Source organism: Thermobia domestica, chromosome 2 (genome assembly GCF_964235325.1).
Source record: "Thermobia domestica chromosome 2, izTheDome1.hap1.1, whole genome shotgun sequence".
Taxonomy (NCBI): Eukaryota; Metazoa; Arthropoda; class Insecta; order Zygentoma; family Lepismatidae; genus Thermobia; species Thermobia domestica.
The window spans coordinates 57,305,510-57,327,209 of NC_137455.1; the positions used below are offsets into that span (position 1 = coordinate 57,305,510).

General features: G+C 34.5%; 1 protein-coding gene across 1 annotated transcript in view; it reads right to left on the reverse strand.

Moving 5' to 3' along the window:
• Window positions 1-21,700, reverse strand: part of LOC145679020 (fatty acid synthase-like) — a 233,877-nt gene that overhangs the window by 38,478 nt on the left and 173,699 nt on the right. The window contains 1 exon segment of the mRNA XM_081749621.1: window positions 17,456-17,916. Coding sequence (XP_081605747.1) covers window positions 17,456-17,916 — 461 coding nt within the window.

Sequence of the window (21,700 nt, forward strand, 5' to 3'; positions counted from 1 at the left end):
TAAAATTCGGAGGTGGTGGTGTTATGGTGTGGTCGTGTTTTTCTTGGAGGGGGCTTGCACCCCTTGTTGTTTTGCGTGGCACTCTCACAGTGCAGGCCTACATTGATGTTTTAAGCACCTTCTTGCTTTCCACTGTTGAGGAACAATTCGGGGATGCAGATTGCATCTTTCAACACGATCGAGCACCTGTTCATACTGCACGGCCTGTGGCGGAGTGGTTACACGACCATAACATCCCTGTAATATGACTGGCCTGCACAGAGTCTTGGCTTGAATCCTATAGAATACCTTTGGGATGTTTTGGAACGCCGACTTCGTGCCAGGCCTTCCCGACCTACATCGATACCTCTCTTCAGTTCAGCACTCCATTAAGAATGGGCTGCCATTCCCCAAGATTTCACCTGATTGAAAGTATGCCGGCGAGAGTGGGAGCTGTCATCAAGCCTAAGGGTGGGCCAACATCATACTAAATTTCAGCAATACCGATGGATGGCGCCACGAACTTGTAAGTCATTTTCAGCCAGGTGTCCGGATACTTTTGATCATATAGTGTATGTATTTAATATAAGGAAGACTGTTAGATGTCAGACATCCTGCATCGGCATGATATAACATTTAAGGGCAGTGCCTATATAGCATACGGATAACGTGACCAAATTCTACTCTTTCTATTCTCTTCCTGCACTACTAAATTGAAATTGCAATTTATTTATTTAAATGATAATCAAGTTGGTAAAGTTTGCGCTACATGAGTTATTCAACTTCTCATATAGTATTTGCTTACAGATTATGTGCCATCCTCCTTGATAAACACCATCTTTACGAAGACATTTATGTGTCGAGTGGGAAGGATTGCGTGCTACAGTGAAATTTACAGCTATGTAGATGGTAGTTCAGTACCAGAAGAGCCACCCCTACCGAATTGGTCTAAATTGAGTAGCCAGATGAAGATTGTTCTCCGAGAATGCATCAGTTTCTCAATAGCCAAGTTAGCGAAGATTATAGTAATTGGTACGGGCAACTTGGACATTAGTTCCAGGCATGGTCAGAGTGATTTTAACGGCTCGAATACTGCGGGATGGAAGGCAATGAGAAACCACCACTCTATTTCCCCTAGTTTGCTGACAGCAGAAAGAGAACATATGTACAATGATCTTTCAAGGAACAAAATATAGTTTTGGAGGTAAAATATCCTCATTCGGATTTCCATGAGAAGGATGTCTTGGAAAGGACTATTAGACGAGAAAGTAATAACATGGGGAAAACAAATAGGGAAAGAAAAAAATGCTAGAGCAAAATGTTGAGGAAGTGTAAACGACCGGCGATGATAAAGCAAGTGAATGGTGATGGAAGAATTAGTGGAATGGGAAAATGACAGGAAACGGGAATACCGTGAGAAAACGCATGGATACGATATTACCTACCACAAACTTACTTGGCCAGGGATCGAACGAGGGATTCCACCACAGAGGGAGCGCACCAGAAGTAAGTGCTCTACCACTGAGTCACCGTGCCCCCGCAAAAGGTTTACGATAGGAACATGAAACGTACGTACCATGTTACAAGGAGGAAAATTAGAAAATCTTAAAGAGGAAATGAAACAAAATAATCTACATCTGGTAGGAGTGAAGTTTGATGGAAAGGTAATGAGGTATTGAACAGCGAAGGATATAGAATGTTTTATTGAGGTAATGAAAAGGGCATTAATAAAGGCGTAGGAATAATTCTTGGTAAGCGCTTAAAAGAGAAGGTAGTGAAAGACGAATTTGTTGACGATAGAGTTATGCTGTTAAGGGGGACTACAAGAAATGTTTCAAAAGCTAATCATTTGTCTTTTGCCCGTTTTTCGTAAGTGGAAAGAGATAATGAAATGTAACTTACCACAATACTAGATAATGTTATTCTACACCTGAACATACGAATCAGAAGGAATTTCAGTGTTATCATTGAAATTATAGTTGACCAGAATATGAATTTCCCAAAATTCTAGGTTAAGGAGCGACTAGGAAAATGAACTCAACGGTAATTTATGACTTATCATGTTGTCTTGGCTCCTTGTTAACTACTTTTTAAATAATATTTGTATTTATTTTGTAATAAACAGAAAGTTATTAAAATTATACTTTACAAGGAGCCAAGACAAGGAAACCGGAAGTAATATTAAATTTTTGCCACTTTTGGTTTTGATAGAATGTTCAGGATAGTCATGGTACGTTGGCTCCGAATCGTTTTCAATAAACTGCTTCCTTTTATCTGTTATCGTTTTCGTTCTATGGTGATAAACGTTCAAGCCGGATAATTAACTTGAACCACTTTCGGTTTGAAGAGAGAGTGAACGAAGATGGAACATATTCTTGGGACGCTGAATCGACTAAAAAGAAACCTCTTGATATAAGATTTATGCTCTATGTGGACGGACGGACAAGACCAACAGACAGACGGACGGACAATACTTCTGACATCTTATATACCTGCGGAGTCTAATAATAATCTCTGGCCGCTTTTATACCCACCATTGTATCAGATTAAAAGTCTGAACACCGATGGACATTTTAAAATACACTAATAATTCCAACACTTGCTTTTTTATTCTCACCTTTTTTTAGGGCAAATATTTTTAAAAAATTAAATACGTATTTAATTATTTTAAATAAAGGATCCAAACATCTTTCATGTCTCTAACTTTAATTGATTTTGAGCTATAACTATATTGTTATAATATTCCCACCCTTTTCTCCTGCCCACTCCATTTTATCCTTTTTAGGTTAAATATTAAGGTCATAATATATATATATATATATATATATATATATATATATATATATATATATATATATATATATATACACTTTTAAAAAAGTTGAAGTTTTTGTTTGGCCTGTGCGTTGATCAATGAGGCACTCACTCAGTGGAAATAAACGAATAAGATGCAAATAGCACGTGAGACGCAAAACTAGGTAAATTTCCAGGTGTGAACACTCGTACGAATTTTTCTATATTCAATGTAAATTTTAATAATACTTTGCATATTTTATTTTGTATAGACAAGTTACATTCAAAATAGTTTGTAGTTTTGTAACTAAAGTCAATCAAACGTTGGCAATTGTTGAAATTTCAACCTAGCGTAAGGTGAGCTAACGCATTTCTGTTGACCCTTTCGGAACCAGGTCATTTTTGGCGTTTTTCTACAGTTTCAGTCAGTACTTTACAAGGAGCCAAGACAAGGAAACCGGAAGTAATATTAAATTTTTACCACTTTTGGTTTTGATAGAATGTTCAGGATAGTCATGGTACGTTGGCTCCGAATCGTTTTCAATAAACTGCTTCCCTTTATCTGTTATCGTTTTCGTTCTATGGTGATAAACGTTCAAGCTGGATAATTAACTTGAACCACTTTCGGTTTGAAGAGAGAGTGAACGAAGATGGAACATATTCTTGGGACGCTGAATCGACTAAAAAGAAACCTCTTGATATAAGATTTATGCTCTATGTGGACGGACGGACAAGACCAACAGACAGACGGACGGACAATACTTCTGACATCTTATATACCTGCGGAGTCTAATAATAATCTCTGGCCGCTTTTATACCCACCATTGTATCAGATTAAAAGTCTGAACACCGATGGACATTTTAAAATACACTAATAATTCCAACACTTGCTTTTTTATTCTCACCTTTTTTTAGGGCATATATTTTTTAAAAAATTAAATACGTATTTAATTATTTTAAATAAAGGATCCAAACATCTTTCATGTCTCTAACTTTAATTGATTTTGAGCGATAACTATATTGTTATAATATTCCCACCCTTTTCTCCTGCCCACTCCATTTTATCCCTTTTAGGTTAAATATTAAGGTCATAATATATATATATATACTTTTAAAAAAGTTGAAGTTTTTGTTTGGCCTGTGCGTTGATCAATGAGGCACTCACTCAGTGGAAATAAACGAATAAGATGCAAATAGCACGTGAGACGCAAAACTAGGTAAATTTCCAGGTGTGAACACTCGTACGAATTTTTCTATATTCAATGTAAATTTTAATAATACTTTGCATATTTTATTTTGTATAGACAAGTTACATTCAAAATAGTTTGTAGTTTTGTAACTAAAGTCAATCAAACGTTGGCAATTGTTGAAATTTCAACCTAGCGTAAGGTGAGCTAACGCATTTCTGTTGACCCTTTCGGAACCAGGTCATTTTTGGCGTTTTCCTACAGTTTCAGTCAGTGACTTATTGCTCAAAAATTATTTACCCGATTGATACTGCTAAGGCCTTGTTTTTATAAGTGGCTAATTTCGTGTAAGTTACATTGCAGTGTTGCTAACAGGAGGAAAATTATTGAGGGAAATGTAGAGGTGAAAGTTTACAAAAAATTCCATTACTAAATTTCAAGATTTTCTCAGTTGGCACCAAAGTCGCCACATGTGTTCAAGTCACCTAACAACTCTTTGGTGTGTTGACAAGGTACAATGAAAACCTGAAGTGACTAGTTGCCATAAAAAAGAGAAAGAAAAAATTCTCTATCATATGCATGAAATTTTGACAGTTTTTACACCTCAGAAGCAAAAATCAACAGATATGCTGGAACTGCAGCTTCCTTAATTATCCTATTAAAACTTTTTATAGTTTCTTCCGTAGTACAAAGAGGATACTTTTAGATAGCAGTACGTGTTCTTTAATGTAGCTAGCAAGAGCGAAATAAGAGAGCGAAAAACGGAATTTTCCGAATTTCTCATCTAAAATCGGGAAACATTTTTTTGGCTGGAAACACTGCCACCAGACAGACGCAAACTATCTGAAAATAAACCTTATTACTCCAGTAATATATCCTACAAGTATTATGGCGATATCTAACAAAGTAAGCATGAAATTAAAAATATCTCATTCTACCTCAGAAATTCACCATTTTCTTACCATTTACAGAACATGGTTTATTATTAACCTCGACTCTACTTCCCCTAATTATCGCACTGAAACTTTCTATAATGCGTTGTGTAGGCTATGAACGAGGATTTCACACTATGGTACGTTTGTTCGAATGTAGACAAGAAGAGGATAATATTAGAGACAAAAATGGGATTTTTCCAAAATTTACCTTAAAATAGGAAATTTTCTGTAGCTGGCAACACTGCTACAAGACAGAGGTATACTATCTTAATATAAACATTGGTACACCACTAATGTATCCTACAAGTATCAAGAAACAAAGCTTCTAATTACAAAAAATACATTACGGTAAACAGAAAAGCAGGGAAAACTAGAAAAATCCTTAGAACCTAAAAACAAATTTTTCCTGCGCCCCCTAATTAGCCCATTGTAATGATCTGTAGCTGCTTCAGTAAGGGTCAATGTTAGACTGGTGTAATTTGACTTGCGCTCGGACGTGTAGGTACGGATTTATAAACGAAAATTTCGATTTTTGCCTAAATTTAGAGAAATTTTAATTTCCCTAGTTGGCAACACCACGCGCGGGCTGGTCCAATTGATATCAACAATTAGGTATTCATTCCAGGTATCTACCAGATAAGTCTTAAGGAGATTTCTCTACAACGAAGGAAGCTACAGGGGAAGAAGGAAAAAAGCAAATTTGAGATTTGAAAATTCTTGAATTTTTGTCTTTGGGCTGAAATTTGAGAAGGAAATTCGACATCCAGAAGAAAAGAAACAAATTTGATAAACTGTGGTCGAACCATATTTAGACAAAAAAATAATCCCGATATCTTAGTTTCCACACAGGAGCGGGTTTAAAAATTGAGACCCCCACGTGTGACATTTTGGTCACCTGGGTCCGAACGGTTTAATAAATCCGATAAACACTGCAAATGGTTGATTATCTTCTTAGAGCAAACGTCTATGAAATATTCAGCATCGAAAAATTTCGAATCTAGCGTAAAAAGGCTAATTACACCCCAGCCCACTAGCTCAAAATATTGTCTATGAAACTGTATACATGGTGTTTCAAAACAACACCGACAACGTTTGAGAGGTGATTCCTGACACCTAGATAAGTCAAAAAGTATAGACCAGCCTTGGTGTACAAATGCTTCCTTTCGGAGTTATAGGCTGCCAAAAACACGAAAAAGTGAAGTTTAAAGGTCTATAGCTCCAATACTATGGGAAATACCGTGGTCGGGTCAAGACTTCACTTAGGAACTAGTCTGTGCGCTATCCAAAAATACATGTTTCAGAATCCTCTGATACGCAACAATTTTTATAGAGGGAGTTTGGCTACACCATATAATTTGAAGTACTCACCAACTACCTCAATAGTAAGTGTTGTGGAAATACCGCAGGATTCTGAAGCATGGGTATTTGGATAGGGTACATAGTAGTTCCTAAGTGAAGTCTTGACCCGGCTACGGTAGGTCCCATAGTTTTGTAGCTATGGATCTTTAAAGTTCATTTTTTTTCATGTTTTCGGCAGCCTATCACTCCGAAAGGAAGCATTTGTGCACCCAGGTTGGTCTACTTTTCCTCTTATCTTGGTGTCATGAATCATCTCCCAAACGTTGTCGGTGTTGTTTTGAAACACCCTGTATAACCATCTGTCGCATGTAGTAATTTATGTTCTTGAGCTTGACCAAACCCCCAAACATAATCTATGGTCAATGTGGACTCACAACCCAACAGCAACCTTTCGTGTTTCAGGACTTGTGATATGACTTCTGACAATGTCTTTTATTTCTTTTATTAAAGTTAATCACACCTTGAATTGGCGGATCAAAAGTGGTCAACTGATGATTAAACGATTGACATCTAAATCTTTAAAAATTAAGTTGAGCAGAGTTAACTACAAAGGCGTATTTAATTTCATAATTATTCACTTCATGGAAAAATACTCAAGGGTGAAATCAATCAATAAGGAATTAAAGTACACAACTTACCGTGTTATTGATTGTTTGTTGCTCATTTTTATCGTCCTCTTCTATCCAGGGCCTCCACATTCTGTAATGAATTCAGATAATCTAGGCCTACTTCAGCTTCTTTTGATATCGACGAAAATGGTTCAGACAATATTTTTTCAGCAAAGCAATATATTTAAAATTTGAATTGATAAAATTCAGTCACAGGACTGTATAACGTCAAAGCACTATCCTGGTATACTTACTACTGTTTTGTTCACATCTAGAATACAGACAGTACACACACACACAAATACACAAAAAGTTCGTATCAGGTGACGTTGTTCAATTCCAAACAATGAGATACCGGTATATATTATTTATTAATAGTACGTTATTGTTGAGCAACATTTGCTACGATCACAGGTATCTAGTTTTTAAGAGCTCAGAATTTCGACAATGATTTAGTTCGTTTGATAATTATCGGTATATAACTATTTAACTTAAAATTAAAGTATACCTGTATTTAAAATAGTATTGATTTCGGTCCATTAATTTTTTTAATACTGTTGGTGTTTCAAGCGTTCTTAATAAAACCAAATCCAATATTATAAGATATTGTTTGAGGAAAAGAAGGCACATAATACGAAAATCGTTTTACTTGTGCAAGACAAGGAGGCCTTTTTACTTTCCAAATACTTCATACAACTAATTGGTGTCCATGTCTCAAATAATGATACATAATTTGAGTCTCTTATACTGCATGGTTTCAGTCTCAAATGGTCTTTCATGCAACGGAATACTATTAGAATAAGAATAAAATAGGGTTGAGGGGCGGATGCAGGTAGGGACGATCGGGGCAAAAAACCCTCCCCCAGAAGAGGAAACTTTCTTATTTTATATATAAATAAAACCCATTCCAGAGTTTGGAGCTCTTAAAAGTAGCTCTAAGTAGCAGTATTACAACCCACCAGCCAAGAAGTTGGTCCTGGATCCGCCTGTGATAGGGTTTCTACTCAATATTGTTAGTGCATTGTTAGCAGCCGAAATTGTTTTTGCGGAGAAAGAGGTAGAAAAAGAATAGCTGAAGATTTCGGTGTGGTTAAACCTCGTTTTGATTCAACAGGTACATTCTTGAGCGGAAAAACACCGCCTAAGATAGCAAACATGAATAATTGTTTTTCGTTTGATTTGAGTTTAGCGTCGCTTTAAACTGTAAGGCTTACGAGCAGAGCCGTAGCTAGAGATTTCGGCGCCCCCTACACTCACCTTACCAATAATTATATATATATATATATATATATATATATATATATATATATATATATATATATATATATATAATCAGCTTTTGTTGTTATGCTATACTGAATTTTTATTAATCTTCTTGGAAAGACCATTGCAACAACCAAAAACGATCATTATGTATCCTTTTTCAAATAGGAGCTGTTTTCAAGTCTTATTTTGGACTTTTTCTTAAACTTGACAGAACTACCTTTGGTTGTATACAGATTCACTAGGAGAACTGTTATGAAAAGTTACTGTTATTTACAACGTTCCATACTGTTGATAAGAAATGAAATATCAATACGTTAAAAACTATGCGCTTTTAAATTGTTCGAAATGGGCGACAGTATTAATTTCCAGTAATAATTGTAAAATTTTAAATTTTATTCTGTATGTGACCACATCAATAGCATTTTAATTTCGATCTTTTTACGGTAAGAAATATTTTGTGAAATGTAATGGAAATTCAGAAGGAGCCTTCTTTGTGAATTTCTAAATATTGATCGATGGAGGTGAAGAATATGTTCAATGTTTGTACTTAAAATTCAAAATATAATTTGGCTACTACATATGTCTGAAATTATAGTAATTACTTAATTTCTTAATGAATCAAAGTTACGAATTTAAGGTACTTATTATTAATTAATACATTAAAATACACTAACATGTACATATATAGTGTGTGTACTTATGTTTTGTATGTATGTAGATAGATAGAAACATCACACAACTAGACACGTATGCACAAAATAATATGCTGGCGATACAAAAAGTTGATGAAAAATGACCCCAATAAATTCTTCCAAATTGGAAGCATTTGATATGTCAATGGAATTTAAAAATAAATCATTGGAAGTGATTAGTGTCTGAAAAAGTCGAACTTGTTGGGATAAGCCCCTATTCTACAACTGCATGAAGTTCGAAAATGTTATTGTTCCCCTCGTTTACCTTTATTTTTAATATTCCCGCGCAAACAGCAATTTGAATGTGTCTCTTCACTCTTCCCACTTTCATACCTTCATTTTCACCGTCGTACAATAGGACCAAACAAGGCAATTCTTAGCAAAAACTCGAAAAATGAAGTAAGAGATTGACTCGATTTAATTTGTTCTAATGAAACCTTTATAGTGTACACATAAGATAGTGTGCAGGAAAAGAAGTGATAGCAGCTTACAATGAACTCATGGGACGTGTAAATTTGGTTATCCACCGAAGTCAGAGAGGCGCTTCTTAGTGACAGAAGATAGGAAATTGACTTGGAATGTGACTATTCCTACATTGCGTGTAGATATTCAGTGGCTGGTAAACATGGTGACACGACCGACATGTATGTATCGTTTTGTATATTTAGAATGTTGATATCATGTGTAGTCAATAATCATATTTGGTTGAGTTGAGTTGATTTTGAGTTTAACGTCCCGTTCAGCAGCGAGGCTATATGAGACGTGGACCTACTGATTAACGTGGAATCCGAACCACATGAGCTCCCGCCGGAATAATCATATTTGGAATGATGCTAATATCATTATCACATCCCTACGATAATCCCCTACTTAATAAAATATTTGGAAAATGCTGTGGTACTGAAAGCACATAAACTATGGAGAAACGATAGAATGTCATTTCAGTAGAAAATATGGCATAATATGTCTATGATTTTTTAATATGTCGTAGCGGAAACATTGTTCTTACTGTATGCAAAGAGAAAACCTGCACATATTTGCACTTTTGGGAAAAATATCGCATGAAAATGTTTGAGGAAAACCGCATTCTGGATGCAATGCTGCTTTTGAATTGAGCTGGGATGAGTGTGTTAACAAGTGTTAGGTTATTAGACTTGTGATCCCCATGTACGCAGTGACAAAGTTGAATATAGGTCGTTTCCTGGAATTTTGCCCCAGGCCTCGTTGGGGGCTTCGTCCCCAGGACCCATCTTGATTCCAACATCTAGTCATATTTCTCTGGCATTCACCAACAGAACTAAACTCTAGTCAAACATATTTGATTAATGGTGGCGACATTTTGAAACGCCAATGTTTGCTAAACAATCTATGGACCATAAGGTAGAACCATATTAAAATGGTATTGATCAAATCAGTACTTTTTTATTTTATTTATATATTTTATTTTTTTAAAATTTTTTTTTTAATATTTGATTTAGAAAACAAGGAAAGACAGTGGGAAGAAAAAGGTGCGGGGATTATAATTATTATAATAGGACTCCTTGGTTAGACACATAAAATTTGGTATTTTTAATTTTCATTTAAAATTAATTACAAAGAAATTATATAGTAATACACATAAACAGAATTATTTTATTTTATTTTATTTCATTTTATTTTATTTTATGTTTTATTTTTTGTGACGCGTGCACAGAAGTGACATTGGAATCAACTGTAATGACCTCCGCTCACTTCAGCTCAGAGTGTTCCAATCAAGCCCTGAAATGAGTTCACGTAATGCACGATGCAATATATGAAACAACCCGAACAGGTTACCGATGCGTGTAAATCATACTATGTTTAATATACCTGATAATATATTCATATCGAGAACTTGTAATGAGATAATTTTTATGTATTGAAGCGTCCTTGCATCTTCATTGTCATAACGAATCCTCCACAACTTTGAAATAATTTTGAGGAGCAAAAACTTTTCTTAATTTTTATTACTCATCAGTTGTAAAATGAATAAGTACACTCTTTCTTTCATGCGTAAGAATGTAAGACAATCGTAAATTGACAAATCAAAGCATATTGCACACGCGTTTGTTTATGCCAATCATATAATATGTTATATAATTTAGGCGCGAATATAAAGAATATTTCCTTTTATGATGTAAAACTCTAAGTTTTTGATGAAATAATGTCGAAATAACATTATTGTGGCCACTACACATACCGAACTAATTGGTTTTTTTTCAATTTTCTGCTTCATATTGCGAATTCTTATTTTTGCCAAGAATTCAGTGCTTTGGCCCCACTGTGCTTTGTGATTAATCCGATTGGGTAGAAAAACGTTTCGAACTGGGCAAACTCATCCCTGTCAAAACGCCGAACACGACTTTGCTCATTTCGGATTTTGCAAATACTCCTGCATACACTAGACCCTATAAGTCATTACTCGGCACCTTGTATACCACATGTCATTAAAAAATAATCTATAATAACTCTTTAAGTAATAAATAAAAACTTGTTGTGACTTATTTAAACTCTTGGGTTGCGAGCGAAGCGAGCAAGAAAATTTTTAAGAAATCTACGTATTTCATTGATAACCGACAGCAATATTAATCTAATAGGGCGTCAATACTTTCTGGGGCGACTCGTCTTTTACTCATGCCCAACAACACTTTTTCTTTCTCCTTGCTCGTTCGGCGCCCCCTTGATACCAGCGCCCGGGGCGGGCGCCCCGCTGGCCCCCCCTTAGCTACGGCTCTGCTTACGAGATGTGTGTCTATAGCTTAACGTGGAATTTGAAACACATGATTTCCTGCTGGAAATAGAAGTCGATTTAAGATTTAGGATTTAGATTTCTGGGCTTTCGGCATCTAAGGCTATTTAACCCTTCAGGTTTGGAGGGATGACGTTCCTTGGCGAGCACACAATCTGGGGAAAGGGAAGGAAGAAAGGATTGTAGAAGGAAGAAAGCGGTCTAGGACCTATAAGTTAGGTACCACTCCGGCATTTGCCTGGTGTGAATGAGGAAAACCCAGGGAAATCTCAATTCAGGGTAGCTGGCCTGAAAAGACGTTTTTACTCTTTTTCGACCGAGTGCCCCCACCGGGAATCGAACCCGGGAAATAGAAGTCGAGTTTCCCACGACAAAGGCTAACGAGAGGCATGCTAACGTATCAAGCTGAATTGTCATTTCTGTTTCTTTTTAGGCACTTTTTAGTGACAAGTTTTCGAAAAGGCACCAAATGTATAACCCTATGTCCAGGCGTGTACCCACAAATTTTTGTTGGGAGAATCTTGAGGTCCAATAATACGAGACACTGCATTTATTTAGCATTCAGCCGGTATTATTCTATACTCATAAAGACAATAAGTACCTTTTAAGTACTGAACCCAAATTCTCAGAACAAAATATGTAACTTAATGGCTTTTATAAGAGAAGAGATAATCGAGAAAAGTGTACGATCAAACTTTTAGGCACAAATTTTTGTTATGAAATTTGGAGATCAATAGTCGCTGAACCCAACACGAGAGTGCGTTCCTGCCTACTTCTCTTTTATATTACCATCTAGTTTTGAAAATAAAGGGAGCAATACTGTCGTTATTTCAGATTACATACATATGATTCTTACTGACAGACCATTCAAATATACTATCCATTTATTATCCCCATAAGGGGAGCACGGTTTTAAAAAATCTTAGAATAACAATATGAATCAAACACTGTATTTCACATTCTTTCAGTCACTTCTTATAAGTCTCCCAGGATTTTGGGGTTGCGGAAAAATATTTACATTTTATAAAAAAAACTACTTGAGCCAACATCACAAATATCTCAAACATAATTATGCCACGCATCACAATATATATTAAGTATTAATTTTGGACGTAAGTGTGATCGAAAGCTTTAAACATGAAAATTTGTCATTTTTTCGAAGTGGTTGGATTAACTTATAAAGTACCCCAAATATAAATATGCGCTATATTGCTTTATTTATTAAGAACAAATTCCAGAGCCATGTTGGACGCATTGGACCTCAACCTCGTACGTAAATTTTCACTTTGTGTTTGAAGTGATTGTGCCAAGTTCACATTTACTCCAAACGTATAGACCCCCCTATATATGTCCCCTATGAATTTTCATATAGAGCACTAATTCTGGGACAATGTGGGATGAAGAGCACTAATTAAACACTAATTACCTATACCGTTTAATTTGAATTTTGAAACAACTTTTAGAAAGCGTGAAGTTGGCCCAACCATCTTAATAATCAATATATCTCGAGAATAAATGGAGCACTAATTCCGGGACCATGCGGGATTGAAAGCACTAATTCGTGACATGAAAGTTTTTTATCCTTTTCGAAGTGGTTGGGCCAACTCACATTTACCCCAAAAATACATATGCCCCGTATACCCTTACTTATTGAGCACTAATTCTGGAACCATGTGGGATGAAGAGCACTAATTAAGCACTAATTACCTATACCGTTTAATTTGAATTTTGGAACAACTTTTAGAAAGCGTGAAGTTGGCCCAACCATCTTAATAATCAATATATCTCGAGAATAAATTGAGCACTAATTCTGGGACCATGCGGGATTGAAAGCACTAATTAAGCACTAATTCGTGACATGAAAAATTTTGATTTCTTTCGAAGTGGTTGGGCCAACTCACATTTACCCCAAAAATACATATGCCCCGTATACCCTTATTTATTGAGCACTAATTCTGGGACCATGTGGGATGAAGAGCACTAATTCAGCATTAATTACCTATACCGTTTAATTTGAATTTTCAAACAACTTTTAGAAAGCGTGAAGTTGGCCCAACCATCTTAATAATCAATATATCTCGATAATAAATTGAGCACTAATTCTGGGACCATGCGGGATTGAAAGCACTAATTAAGCACTAATTCGTGACATGAAAATTTTTGATTTCTTTCGAAGTGGTTGGGCCAACTCACATTTACCCCAAAAATACATATGCCCCGTATACCCTTATTTATTGAGCACTAATTCTGGGACCATGTGGGATGAAGAGCACTAATTAAGCACTAATTACCTGTACCGTTTAAATTGAATTTTGAAACAACTTTTAGAAAGCGTGAAGTTGGCCAAACCATCTTAATAATCAATATATCTCGAGAATAAATTGAGCACTAATTCTGGGACCATGCGGGATTGAAAGCACTAATTAAGCACTAATTCGTGACATGAAAATTTTTGATTTCTTTCGAAGTGGTTGGGCCAACTCACATTTACCCCAAAAATACATATGCCCCGTATACCCTTATTTATTGAGCACTAATTCTGGGACCATGTGGGATGAAGAGCACTAATTAAGCACTAATTACCCATACCGTTTAAATTGAATTTTGAAACAACTTTTAGAAAGCGTGAAGTTGGCCCAACCATATTAATAATCAATATATCTCGAGAATAAATTGAGCACTAATTCTGGGACCATGCGGGATTGAAAGCACTAATTAAGCACTAATTCGTGACATGAAAATTTTTGATTTCTTTCGAAGTGGTTGGGCCAACTCACATTTACCCCAAAAATACATATGCCCCGTATACCCTTATTTATTGAGCACTAATTCTGGGACCATGTGGGATGAAGAGCACTAATTAAGCACTAATTACCTATACCGTTTAAATTGAATTTTGAAACAACTTTTAGAAAGCGTGAAGTTGGCCCAACCATCTTAATAATCAATATATCTCGAGAATAAATTGAGCACTAATTCTGGGACCATGCGGGATTGAAAGCACTAATTAAGCACTAATTCGTGACATGAAAATTTTATATTTCTTTCGAAGTGGTTGGGCCAACACACATTTACCCCAAAAATACATATGCCCCGTATACCCTTATTTATTGAGCACTAATTCTGGGACCATGTGGGATGAAGAGCACTAATTAAGCACTAATTACCTATACCGTTTAAATTGAATTTTGAAACAACTTTTAGAAAGCGTGAAGTTGGCCCAACCATCTTAATAATCAATATATCTCGAGAATAAATTGAGCACTAATTCTGGGACCATGCGGGATTGAAAGCGCTAATCAAGCACTAATTCGTGACATGAAAATTTTTGATTTCTTTCGAAGTGGTTGGGCCAACTCACATTTACCCCAAAAATACATATGCCCCGTATATCCTTATTTATTGAGCACTTATTCTGGGACCATGTGGGATGTAGAGCACTAATTAAGCACTAATTACCTATACCGTTTAAATTGAATTTTGAAACAACTTTTAGAAAGCGTGAAGTTGGCTCAACCATCTTAATAATCAATATATCTCGAAAACCAATTGAGCACTAATTCTGCGGTCTTGAGCACTAATTAGCACTAAATCTTGACATATTTTTTTTTCTATTTCTACGATGTGGTTGGGCCAACTTCACGCGACTCTTCAAATGCTCCAGACTTGGAAATTTGAGCTTTTCGTAATGTCCAAGTTTCTGATCTGTTAAGCGCCACGCTCAATAACAATCTCAATTTGTGAGAATGTAATATATAAAAAAGTCGTATATTTCAAACTTTAGAAAGATTTAAGTGATGTGTAAGTAGAGGAATGTACTTATCATATAAATTTAAAAAGCTTTAATTTTTACATAGTGTATTAATAGTATTTTGTGGCCGTTATTATTCTAACAATATTTCATGAAACAAAATCTTAAAGCCGTACTCAATGTAAATTAGATGAAGTAAATCAAGGCAAATACAGTGTGTTAACAAATCGTTCGTAAGGAATTTGATTCGGTAACTTGCATTCAGAAAAGAGCTTCAATTCTATTAGTCATATATATTTGGTTGTTAGAAAATACGTGTAACTTAAATATTATTCTTCCTTTCAGAAGAGTAATTTCCCCATTTACCCATAATTTTTCCACTGAATCCTTATTGTACCATTTCTTTAAATAAATTAACAAGAGTTAGAACGTCTCTGTGAAATTTAAAAATACAATCTAAAAATACGCTAAAATATACTTGTATTTTGTATTATTTATTTATTTTCCTTGCCTTCTAAAATGTGTAATACATCAGCTGTATTTTTAACATCTCTAACACTATATTATTTATAATATTATTCGCTTTAGCATTTATGCAATTATTTGAAATAATTTCGTTACTTATTTGCGGGTGAGCCTTCAAGTATTTTCGAAAGTGTATGAGTCCCTTATTATAGTGTAAATAATAATAGTACTTCTGATGTTATGCAAATTTTATGTAAAACCAAGGGTGTTAGAACGAATGATAAAGCAAAATATTATGCTGCTTTGGACACTACTTATGTCACAACATCGCACGGGGTCTTTTTCAGTGGACGTAGCTTAAAGAGCTCTTCAATGTTAATTTAATCAATTAATATTACGTACTGGGATATATAAGATACATATTCCACATACAGCTCTTTTAAATTAAAATGAAAACAAAATAGTGGAAATCACCATTATCATACAGGCAGCAAGATGACATATTTAATATACGAAATAAGTTTAACATCAATTTTCATCAATAATGCCAATTCTAAGTCTTGAAGGCAATCATTAAAACACAATTACCCTTACACCAAAAGTTCAAAGTAGCAAATTCCAGAAGAATATATGCATTTCTGTACTGTTTTTTCTCTAATTGATCTAGTAAGGCATCTGTATAAGTGTAGAAAATGCCTATTTTACCATACGTAATGTTAAATGATACCCACTTCGTTTATCGTTTCATATTTCTATAACGTCCAACTATATTAGTTTTCTTTAAAAGGTAAGAGTGCTCGTAAAATATTTCCAAACAATAGTTTCTAAATTTTCAATAAAATGTGTTTTTATACCACTTTATTTTGTACTCGATTTGAGTTTATGTTCTCTGACTTCTTCATTTCTCCTTATGTATTTACGTCATAATACTTCGTTTCATCTCTAACAACATGTATGCTTATTAGAAATTAAACGAAAATAAAAATGTGACAAAAGGAACCCCTTATTGTTGTTAATCTGTGTTACAGTTTCAGCAATATGAGATACATTATCAGAAATCACAAACATGTGGGTCCGTTCTGTATAATACCCTCACTGTCTTTCTTTCCTCCTTGTTTCTCTCTTAGTTCTTTCTTTGGTTGTTTAACCGTTTGCTTGTTTGTTAATATATGTAATATTTATGTTTGATTGTGATTAGTATAAGTTTTCTTTTTGTTTCGAAAGTTATTATTTTCAATTTATTAAATTTCTAACTATTTTTAACTTATCTCTTTTTCCCCTCCCTTGTCTGGTATGTTTGTATATTATATGCTTAAGTGTATTATAGTTTTTAAATTTAAATGAGTAAAAAACGAGAATTCATGTTGCATTCGATGTTATTATCACATCAATGGATATTTAGGTCGTTTAATGCTTCGTGATGCTCCAATGATTTTTCAGCTTGGATTCTATGTATACACAGTAGATAATTTCTTCAAGATTGACCTCCTATTTAATGCACTCAGGTTGTAGCGTTTGATAGAAGTAAATAGCGCAAATTCTGTATCAAATCTGCTCTTTCATTTTCCTGAAAATTGTGTCATAACGTTATACTAACAAGCGGCAACATTTGAATTTTCAGTGTTCAGCTAAACTTGCAATAATATTACTTACCGTGATATAGTAGGCTGCTGTATCTTCTATTGAGGAAACAGGAGTTTCAGGATTGACATGTAAACAATATAATGGATATTTTGTACATTTTGCCATTGTGTTAAAGACAGAAGGGTATCCAACAACACCTGGAAGGCAGAACACAGCGAGCTTTCCATTTGGAATAACATTACTGGATGGTACTTGGACAACAGTTTCTTTCAATGTGAATTCTTCAAAAATCATCTTTGCTTTGGTTACATTTTCTTTTGAGAGTTGTTCAGTTTGAAAGTCATTTGAACGTGATGAAGTCTTAATCATTTCTCGCAGTTTAGAGATGGTTAAAGTCTTCATTGCTTCAGGGGTTAAGAAAATTTGATAATCTCTTTCAAGTGTCTGTTTGACTTCAGCACCAATGATAGAATCCATCCCTAACTCTGGTAGTGTGGCCTCAGGACTCACCTTGCTGATGTCATGTATTCCTGTAATGTATGTATACATACATGGGTGTACTTTAAACAATATTATAACACATATATTTTAAACACTGAAGAGTGGGCTGATGTAAATGACAAGAATAACATATTATTTTTAATAAACAAATCAATTAATATTATGAAAGAACAACGTTCTGAAGACTTAAATCTTAATCTTAAGACGAATATGCAGAAATAGTCACTGACAAATACATGAGTATTGCTTATAGCTTTTTTTACTTTTCTAGAAAAAATATGAAGGTATGAACCTACTATTCCAGGGAAATTGATTTTTTTTTGTCTAGGAAATAATGTCTGAGCTGAAATGGAACCGAATACTAAGTGAAGAGTATATTTCAAATTGATATGGATCTATATTAAAGGTCTAATATAATCAAGAAATCGCGAATAATATACTTCAATTTCCTAGATCATAAGAAACGTAGGAAATCAAGTTTAACAACAAATTATTTGATAGAGCTTGGGATAAGAATTAAACACTATTAAAATAATTTAATAAATTCAAAAACATTTGACCGCATTTGATACTTAGTGAATCGAAATGTTTACATTATTTTACAAATGGCATTTCATAGTAAATCCAGTAACTAGTTTGAGATATAACCCAATATTGCAACTAATAAATTCTAAAACATTGCAAAGAACTCTGGTTAAAAGACTCTATCCTTCTTTCACACAATATATAATATACTTCCCTACAAACAGGATTTCGACAATTCTTTGCTACTAATAATCAGCTACATAAACTCTCTTCCATCAGAGTGAATCATTATAACAACCATCTTTCATCTGTGCTTATTTCTTTAGACAAAGAGTATGACTTTGATACCGTCTGGCACGAGGGATTAATATATAAGCTGAAACTTCTACTACAAGTTCATTAAGTCTGACTGATAGCAAACTTTCTTTATCGACACCGTGCATTCCAAATCAACCAGGGACAATCAAACTAATTTCTCTTACGAGCAGGAGTACCTGAATGATCCGTTCTATCTCCTCTTATACATCGCTGATATAGTTTCTCCATTACTTTCAATTCATGCTTTCCAGTTCGCTGACGACACAGCCTATCTCGCTCATTGCTCCTCTATTGACCGTATTAATAATTACAATCAGCAGTAGATAAATTAATCTTCTGGTGCTTGCGATCGAAACTCAAACTCAAGCCAACTAAAAGACAGATGACAAGTTTTGGTCGTAAAAAAACATAAACTACAAATTCTGAACGTCTTCGCATTATGGTCCTTGGATCAGAGATCTCACTACAAAATACAATTAAATACCTTGGGTTCTATTTTGACAGATAACTCTCATGACAAATTCATTTGAAAGGTCTAGAGAGAAACATACGCCGCTATCATTTAAATCTGTTGTGTAACAAACTGGAGCTAAATTCTAAACCGTTATTGTACACCTATATAGTTTTTATCCATCCAGCTGTGACATACAGCCATCTACGTTGCGTTTTAGCAAATTCAAAGTTTTATTGTCGCCTCCAAATCCTAGAGTGCAATGCGGTATGCATTGCCTATTTCTTACCTTACCAAGCCGCAAACGCGGAAGTCTAGAATCATCATACATCAATGGCTACTCTCTTGGATGATTTGTATCTCCTGCGAACCCGTTACATTACGTATCACATAGCTGTATCTTATCCTATCATCATCGATGTCTTAGATCAGACTCCTGCTATCCACCGTTATGGCTATAACCTTCTGGTACATCTCCTTGAATATAAGAAAGATAAAGCAGCTTAGAGGACTGCCCCGAGCGTAGAATCTATCATAGCTATCCGTATATATTGGACATAGCCTGGTTTTTAGCCTCGTTTTCCATTGTCATTCACAGGAGTACGTATTATCACTGAACTCACCTGAAGCCCCCAAAATCACAAGATTAACATAGTTTATTGCGATGCCCACAAATTCTACTGATGTATAACCCATGTTACTCAATAGACATTCTCATCTCTAGTTCTCTATATATAGAAACATTTTACCGTTATAACGTTCGGTTCTATTCACATTTCCTTATATATATGCCCTAAGTTCGTTTTTGACGTACTACAGAACCACTTTAACGTAATTAATTATTTAACTGTTCAAAATAACAGAATACGATATATTTGAATTAATGTATTTTTGCGTAAATACTTTAGCATTTACCTTCTTATTTTTTTTTTAAAAAAAGATATTTTCTTTTTAAAAGAATATACACTCCTTCACAATGACTTATCCTTTATGTTCTATACTGGCTGTATAAAGCATAGATATTTATTTCTATCCCAAACTAAGTAACATAAATAAGCAGATCTGGTCATAAGAGAAAGTGATATCATACATTATGGACCATTGTGCATAGCAACATACACATATTATCGTTGAATTGATGGCCTCTGAATAAAAGGGAATTGTTAATTGGATTGCCCTCGTGTGAATTAACGAGGGACCCTAGCTCATATTCACATTTCATTTTTCATTTATCTCTTTTACTTATTTATTCATTACATTATATTATTATTCATTCATACATATAATTATCCATGCACTTGAAGTCATATTACGAAATAGCATTATATTTGGTAATTAGTTGTTCCATTCTTATATTTCCTTTGCTGGTCAATATACCTGTAACAGTTGTACGTGGTAGCGAATTTATATTAATGAATGTGCATTAAGCACATAGCTTAGTAATGAAATTATTGTCATATAAACAAATTATTCTTACATTTTTGAGTAGATTAGTAATATTTGCGTATATAAATTAGAGTTAACATAAAGTAAACGAGAAATACTTTCCTATGACGGACAGTAATATATAATCACATAACAAAACATATCAAATATAGGTAACATTCAATAATAACTACGAATTAAATTAAACTAGTATGTGCCAGCATGATCTTAAATTTTAGATTGTTTTATTTTCAGTAAAACTAACTGAAGGATTTAAAGTATTATTATAAAATATATACAATTATTCTTGTAATCCGGAAAACAGGTTATTGACGTGGATTTAATTCGTTCCACGGCAACAATATCTAATATCAGATATTGTTACTAAGTTGCGGGATTATGGTACTTTGCACAGGGCATTCTTGCCTTAAATTTCGTGTACTACGCTATGCATGGTTTCTCTTTAAATCATTACTCTACCGACATAAAGATATTTCTACCAACTCTAAAATTACTACTGGCTCGTTCTTTACTAGAATTTTGCATACCGTGGCATTCATTACTTTGATGCACATTATCTCGTATATTTCTGTATGTATTATTTCAACTTGTAGAATGATTTTCCCTAATGCCATTATGCACAAATCTAAAACTACTTCTTGTATTGTGATCGTTATCCCTCTTGATGCTAACATTATGAATCGGAACAGAGTTAAGTCTAGTTTTGTTGTTATAATTCTGCATAATTATTTGATTATCGTAATTTTGAACAATTACCAGCAAATAGTTAAAATTAACACATTGAGATGACAATAATATTTGTTGCAACCTAAAGGGTAACAATATCCTTATGGATGCATTTGTAAGTGATTCCTGCTGATAAGGATTCAGCAATTTTGTCATTGTAGGCAGAAATTACGAACCCAGTCACACTTTTATCGATCTTAGGGTCAAAACCTTTATTTCTCATCTGAGCGTCTTGGTTAACTAGCATAAAATCATTTTCAGAAAAAGATACTAAAGCAATTTTGAAATCCGCATACCCTCGTAATTTAGTCTTTACAGCATCATACCAAGTTGAACAGGGTGGTACC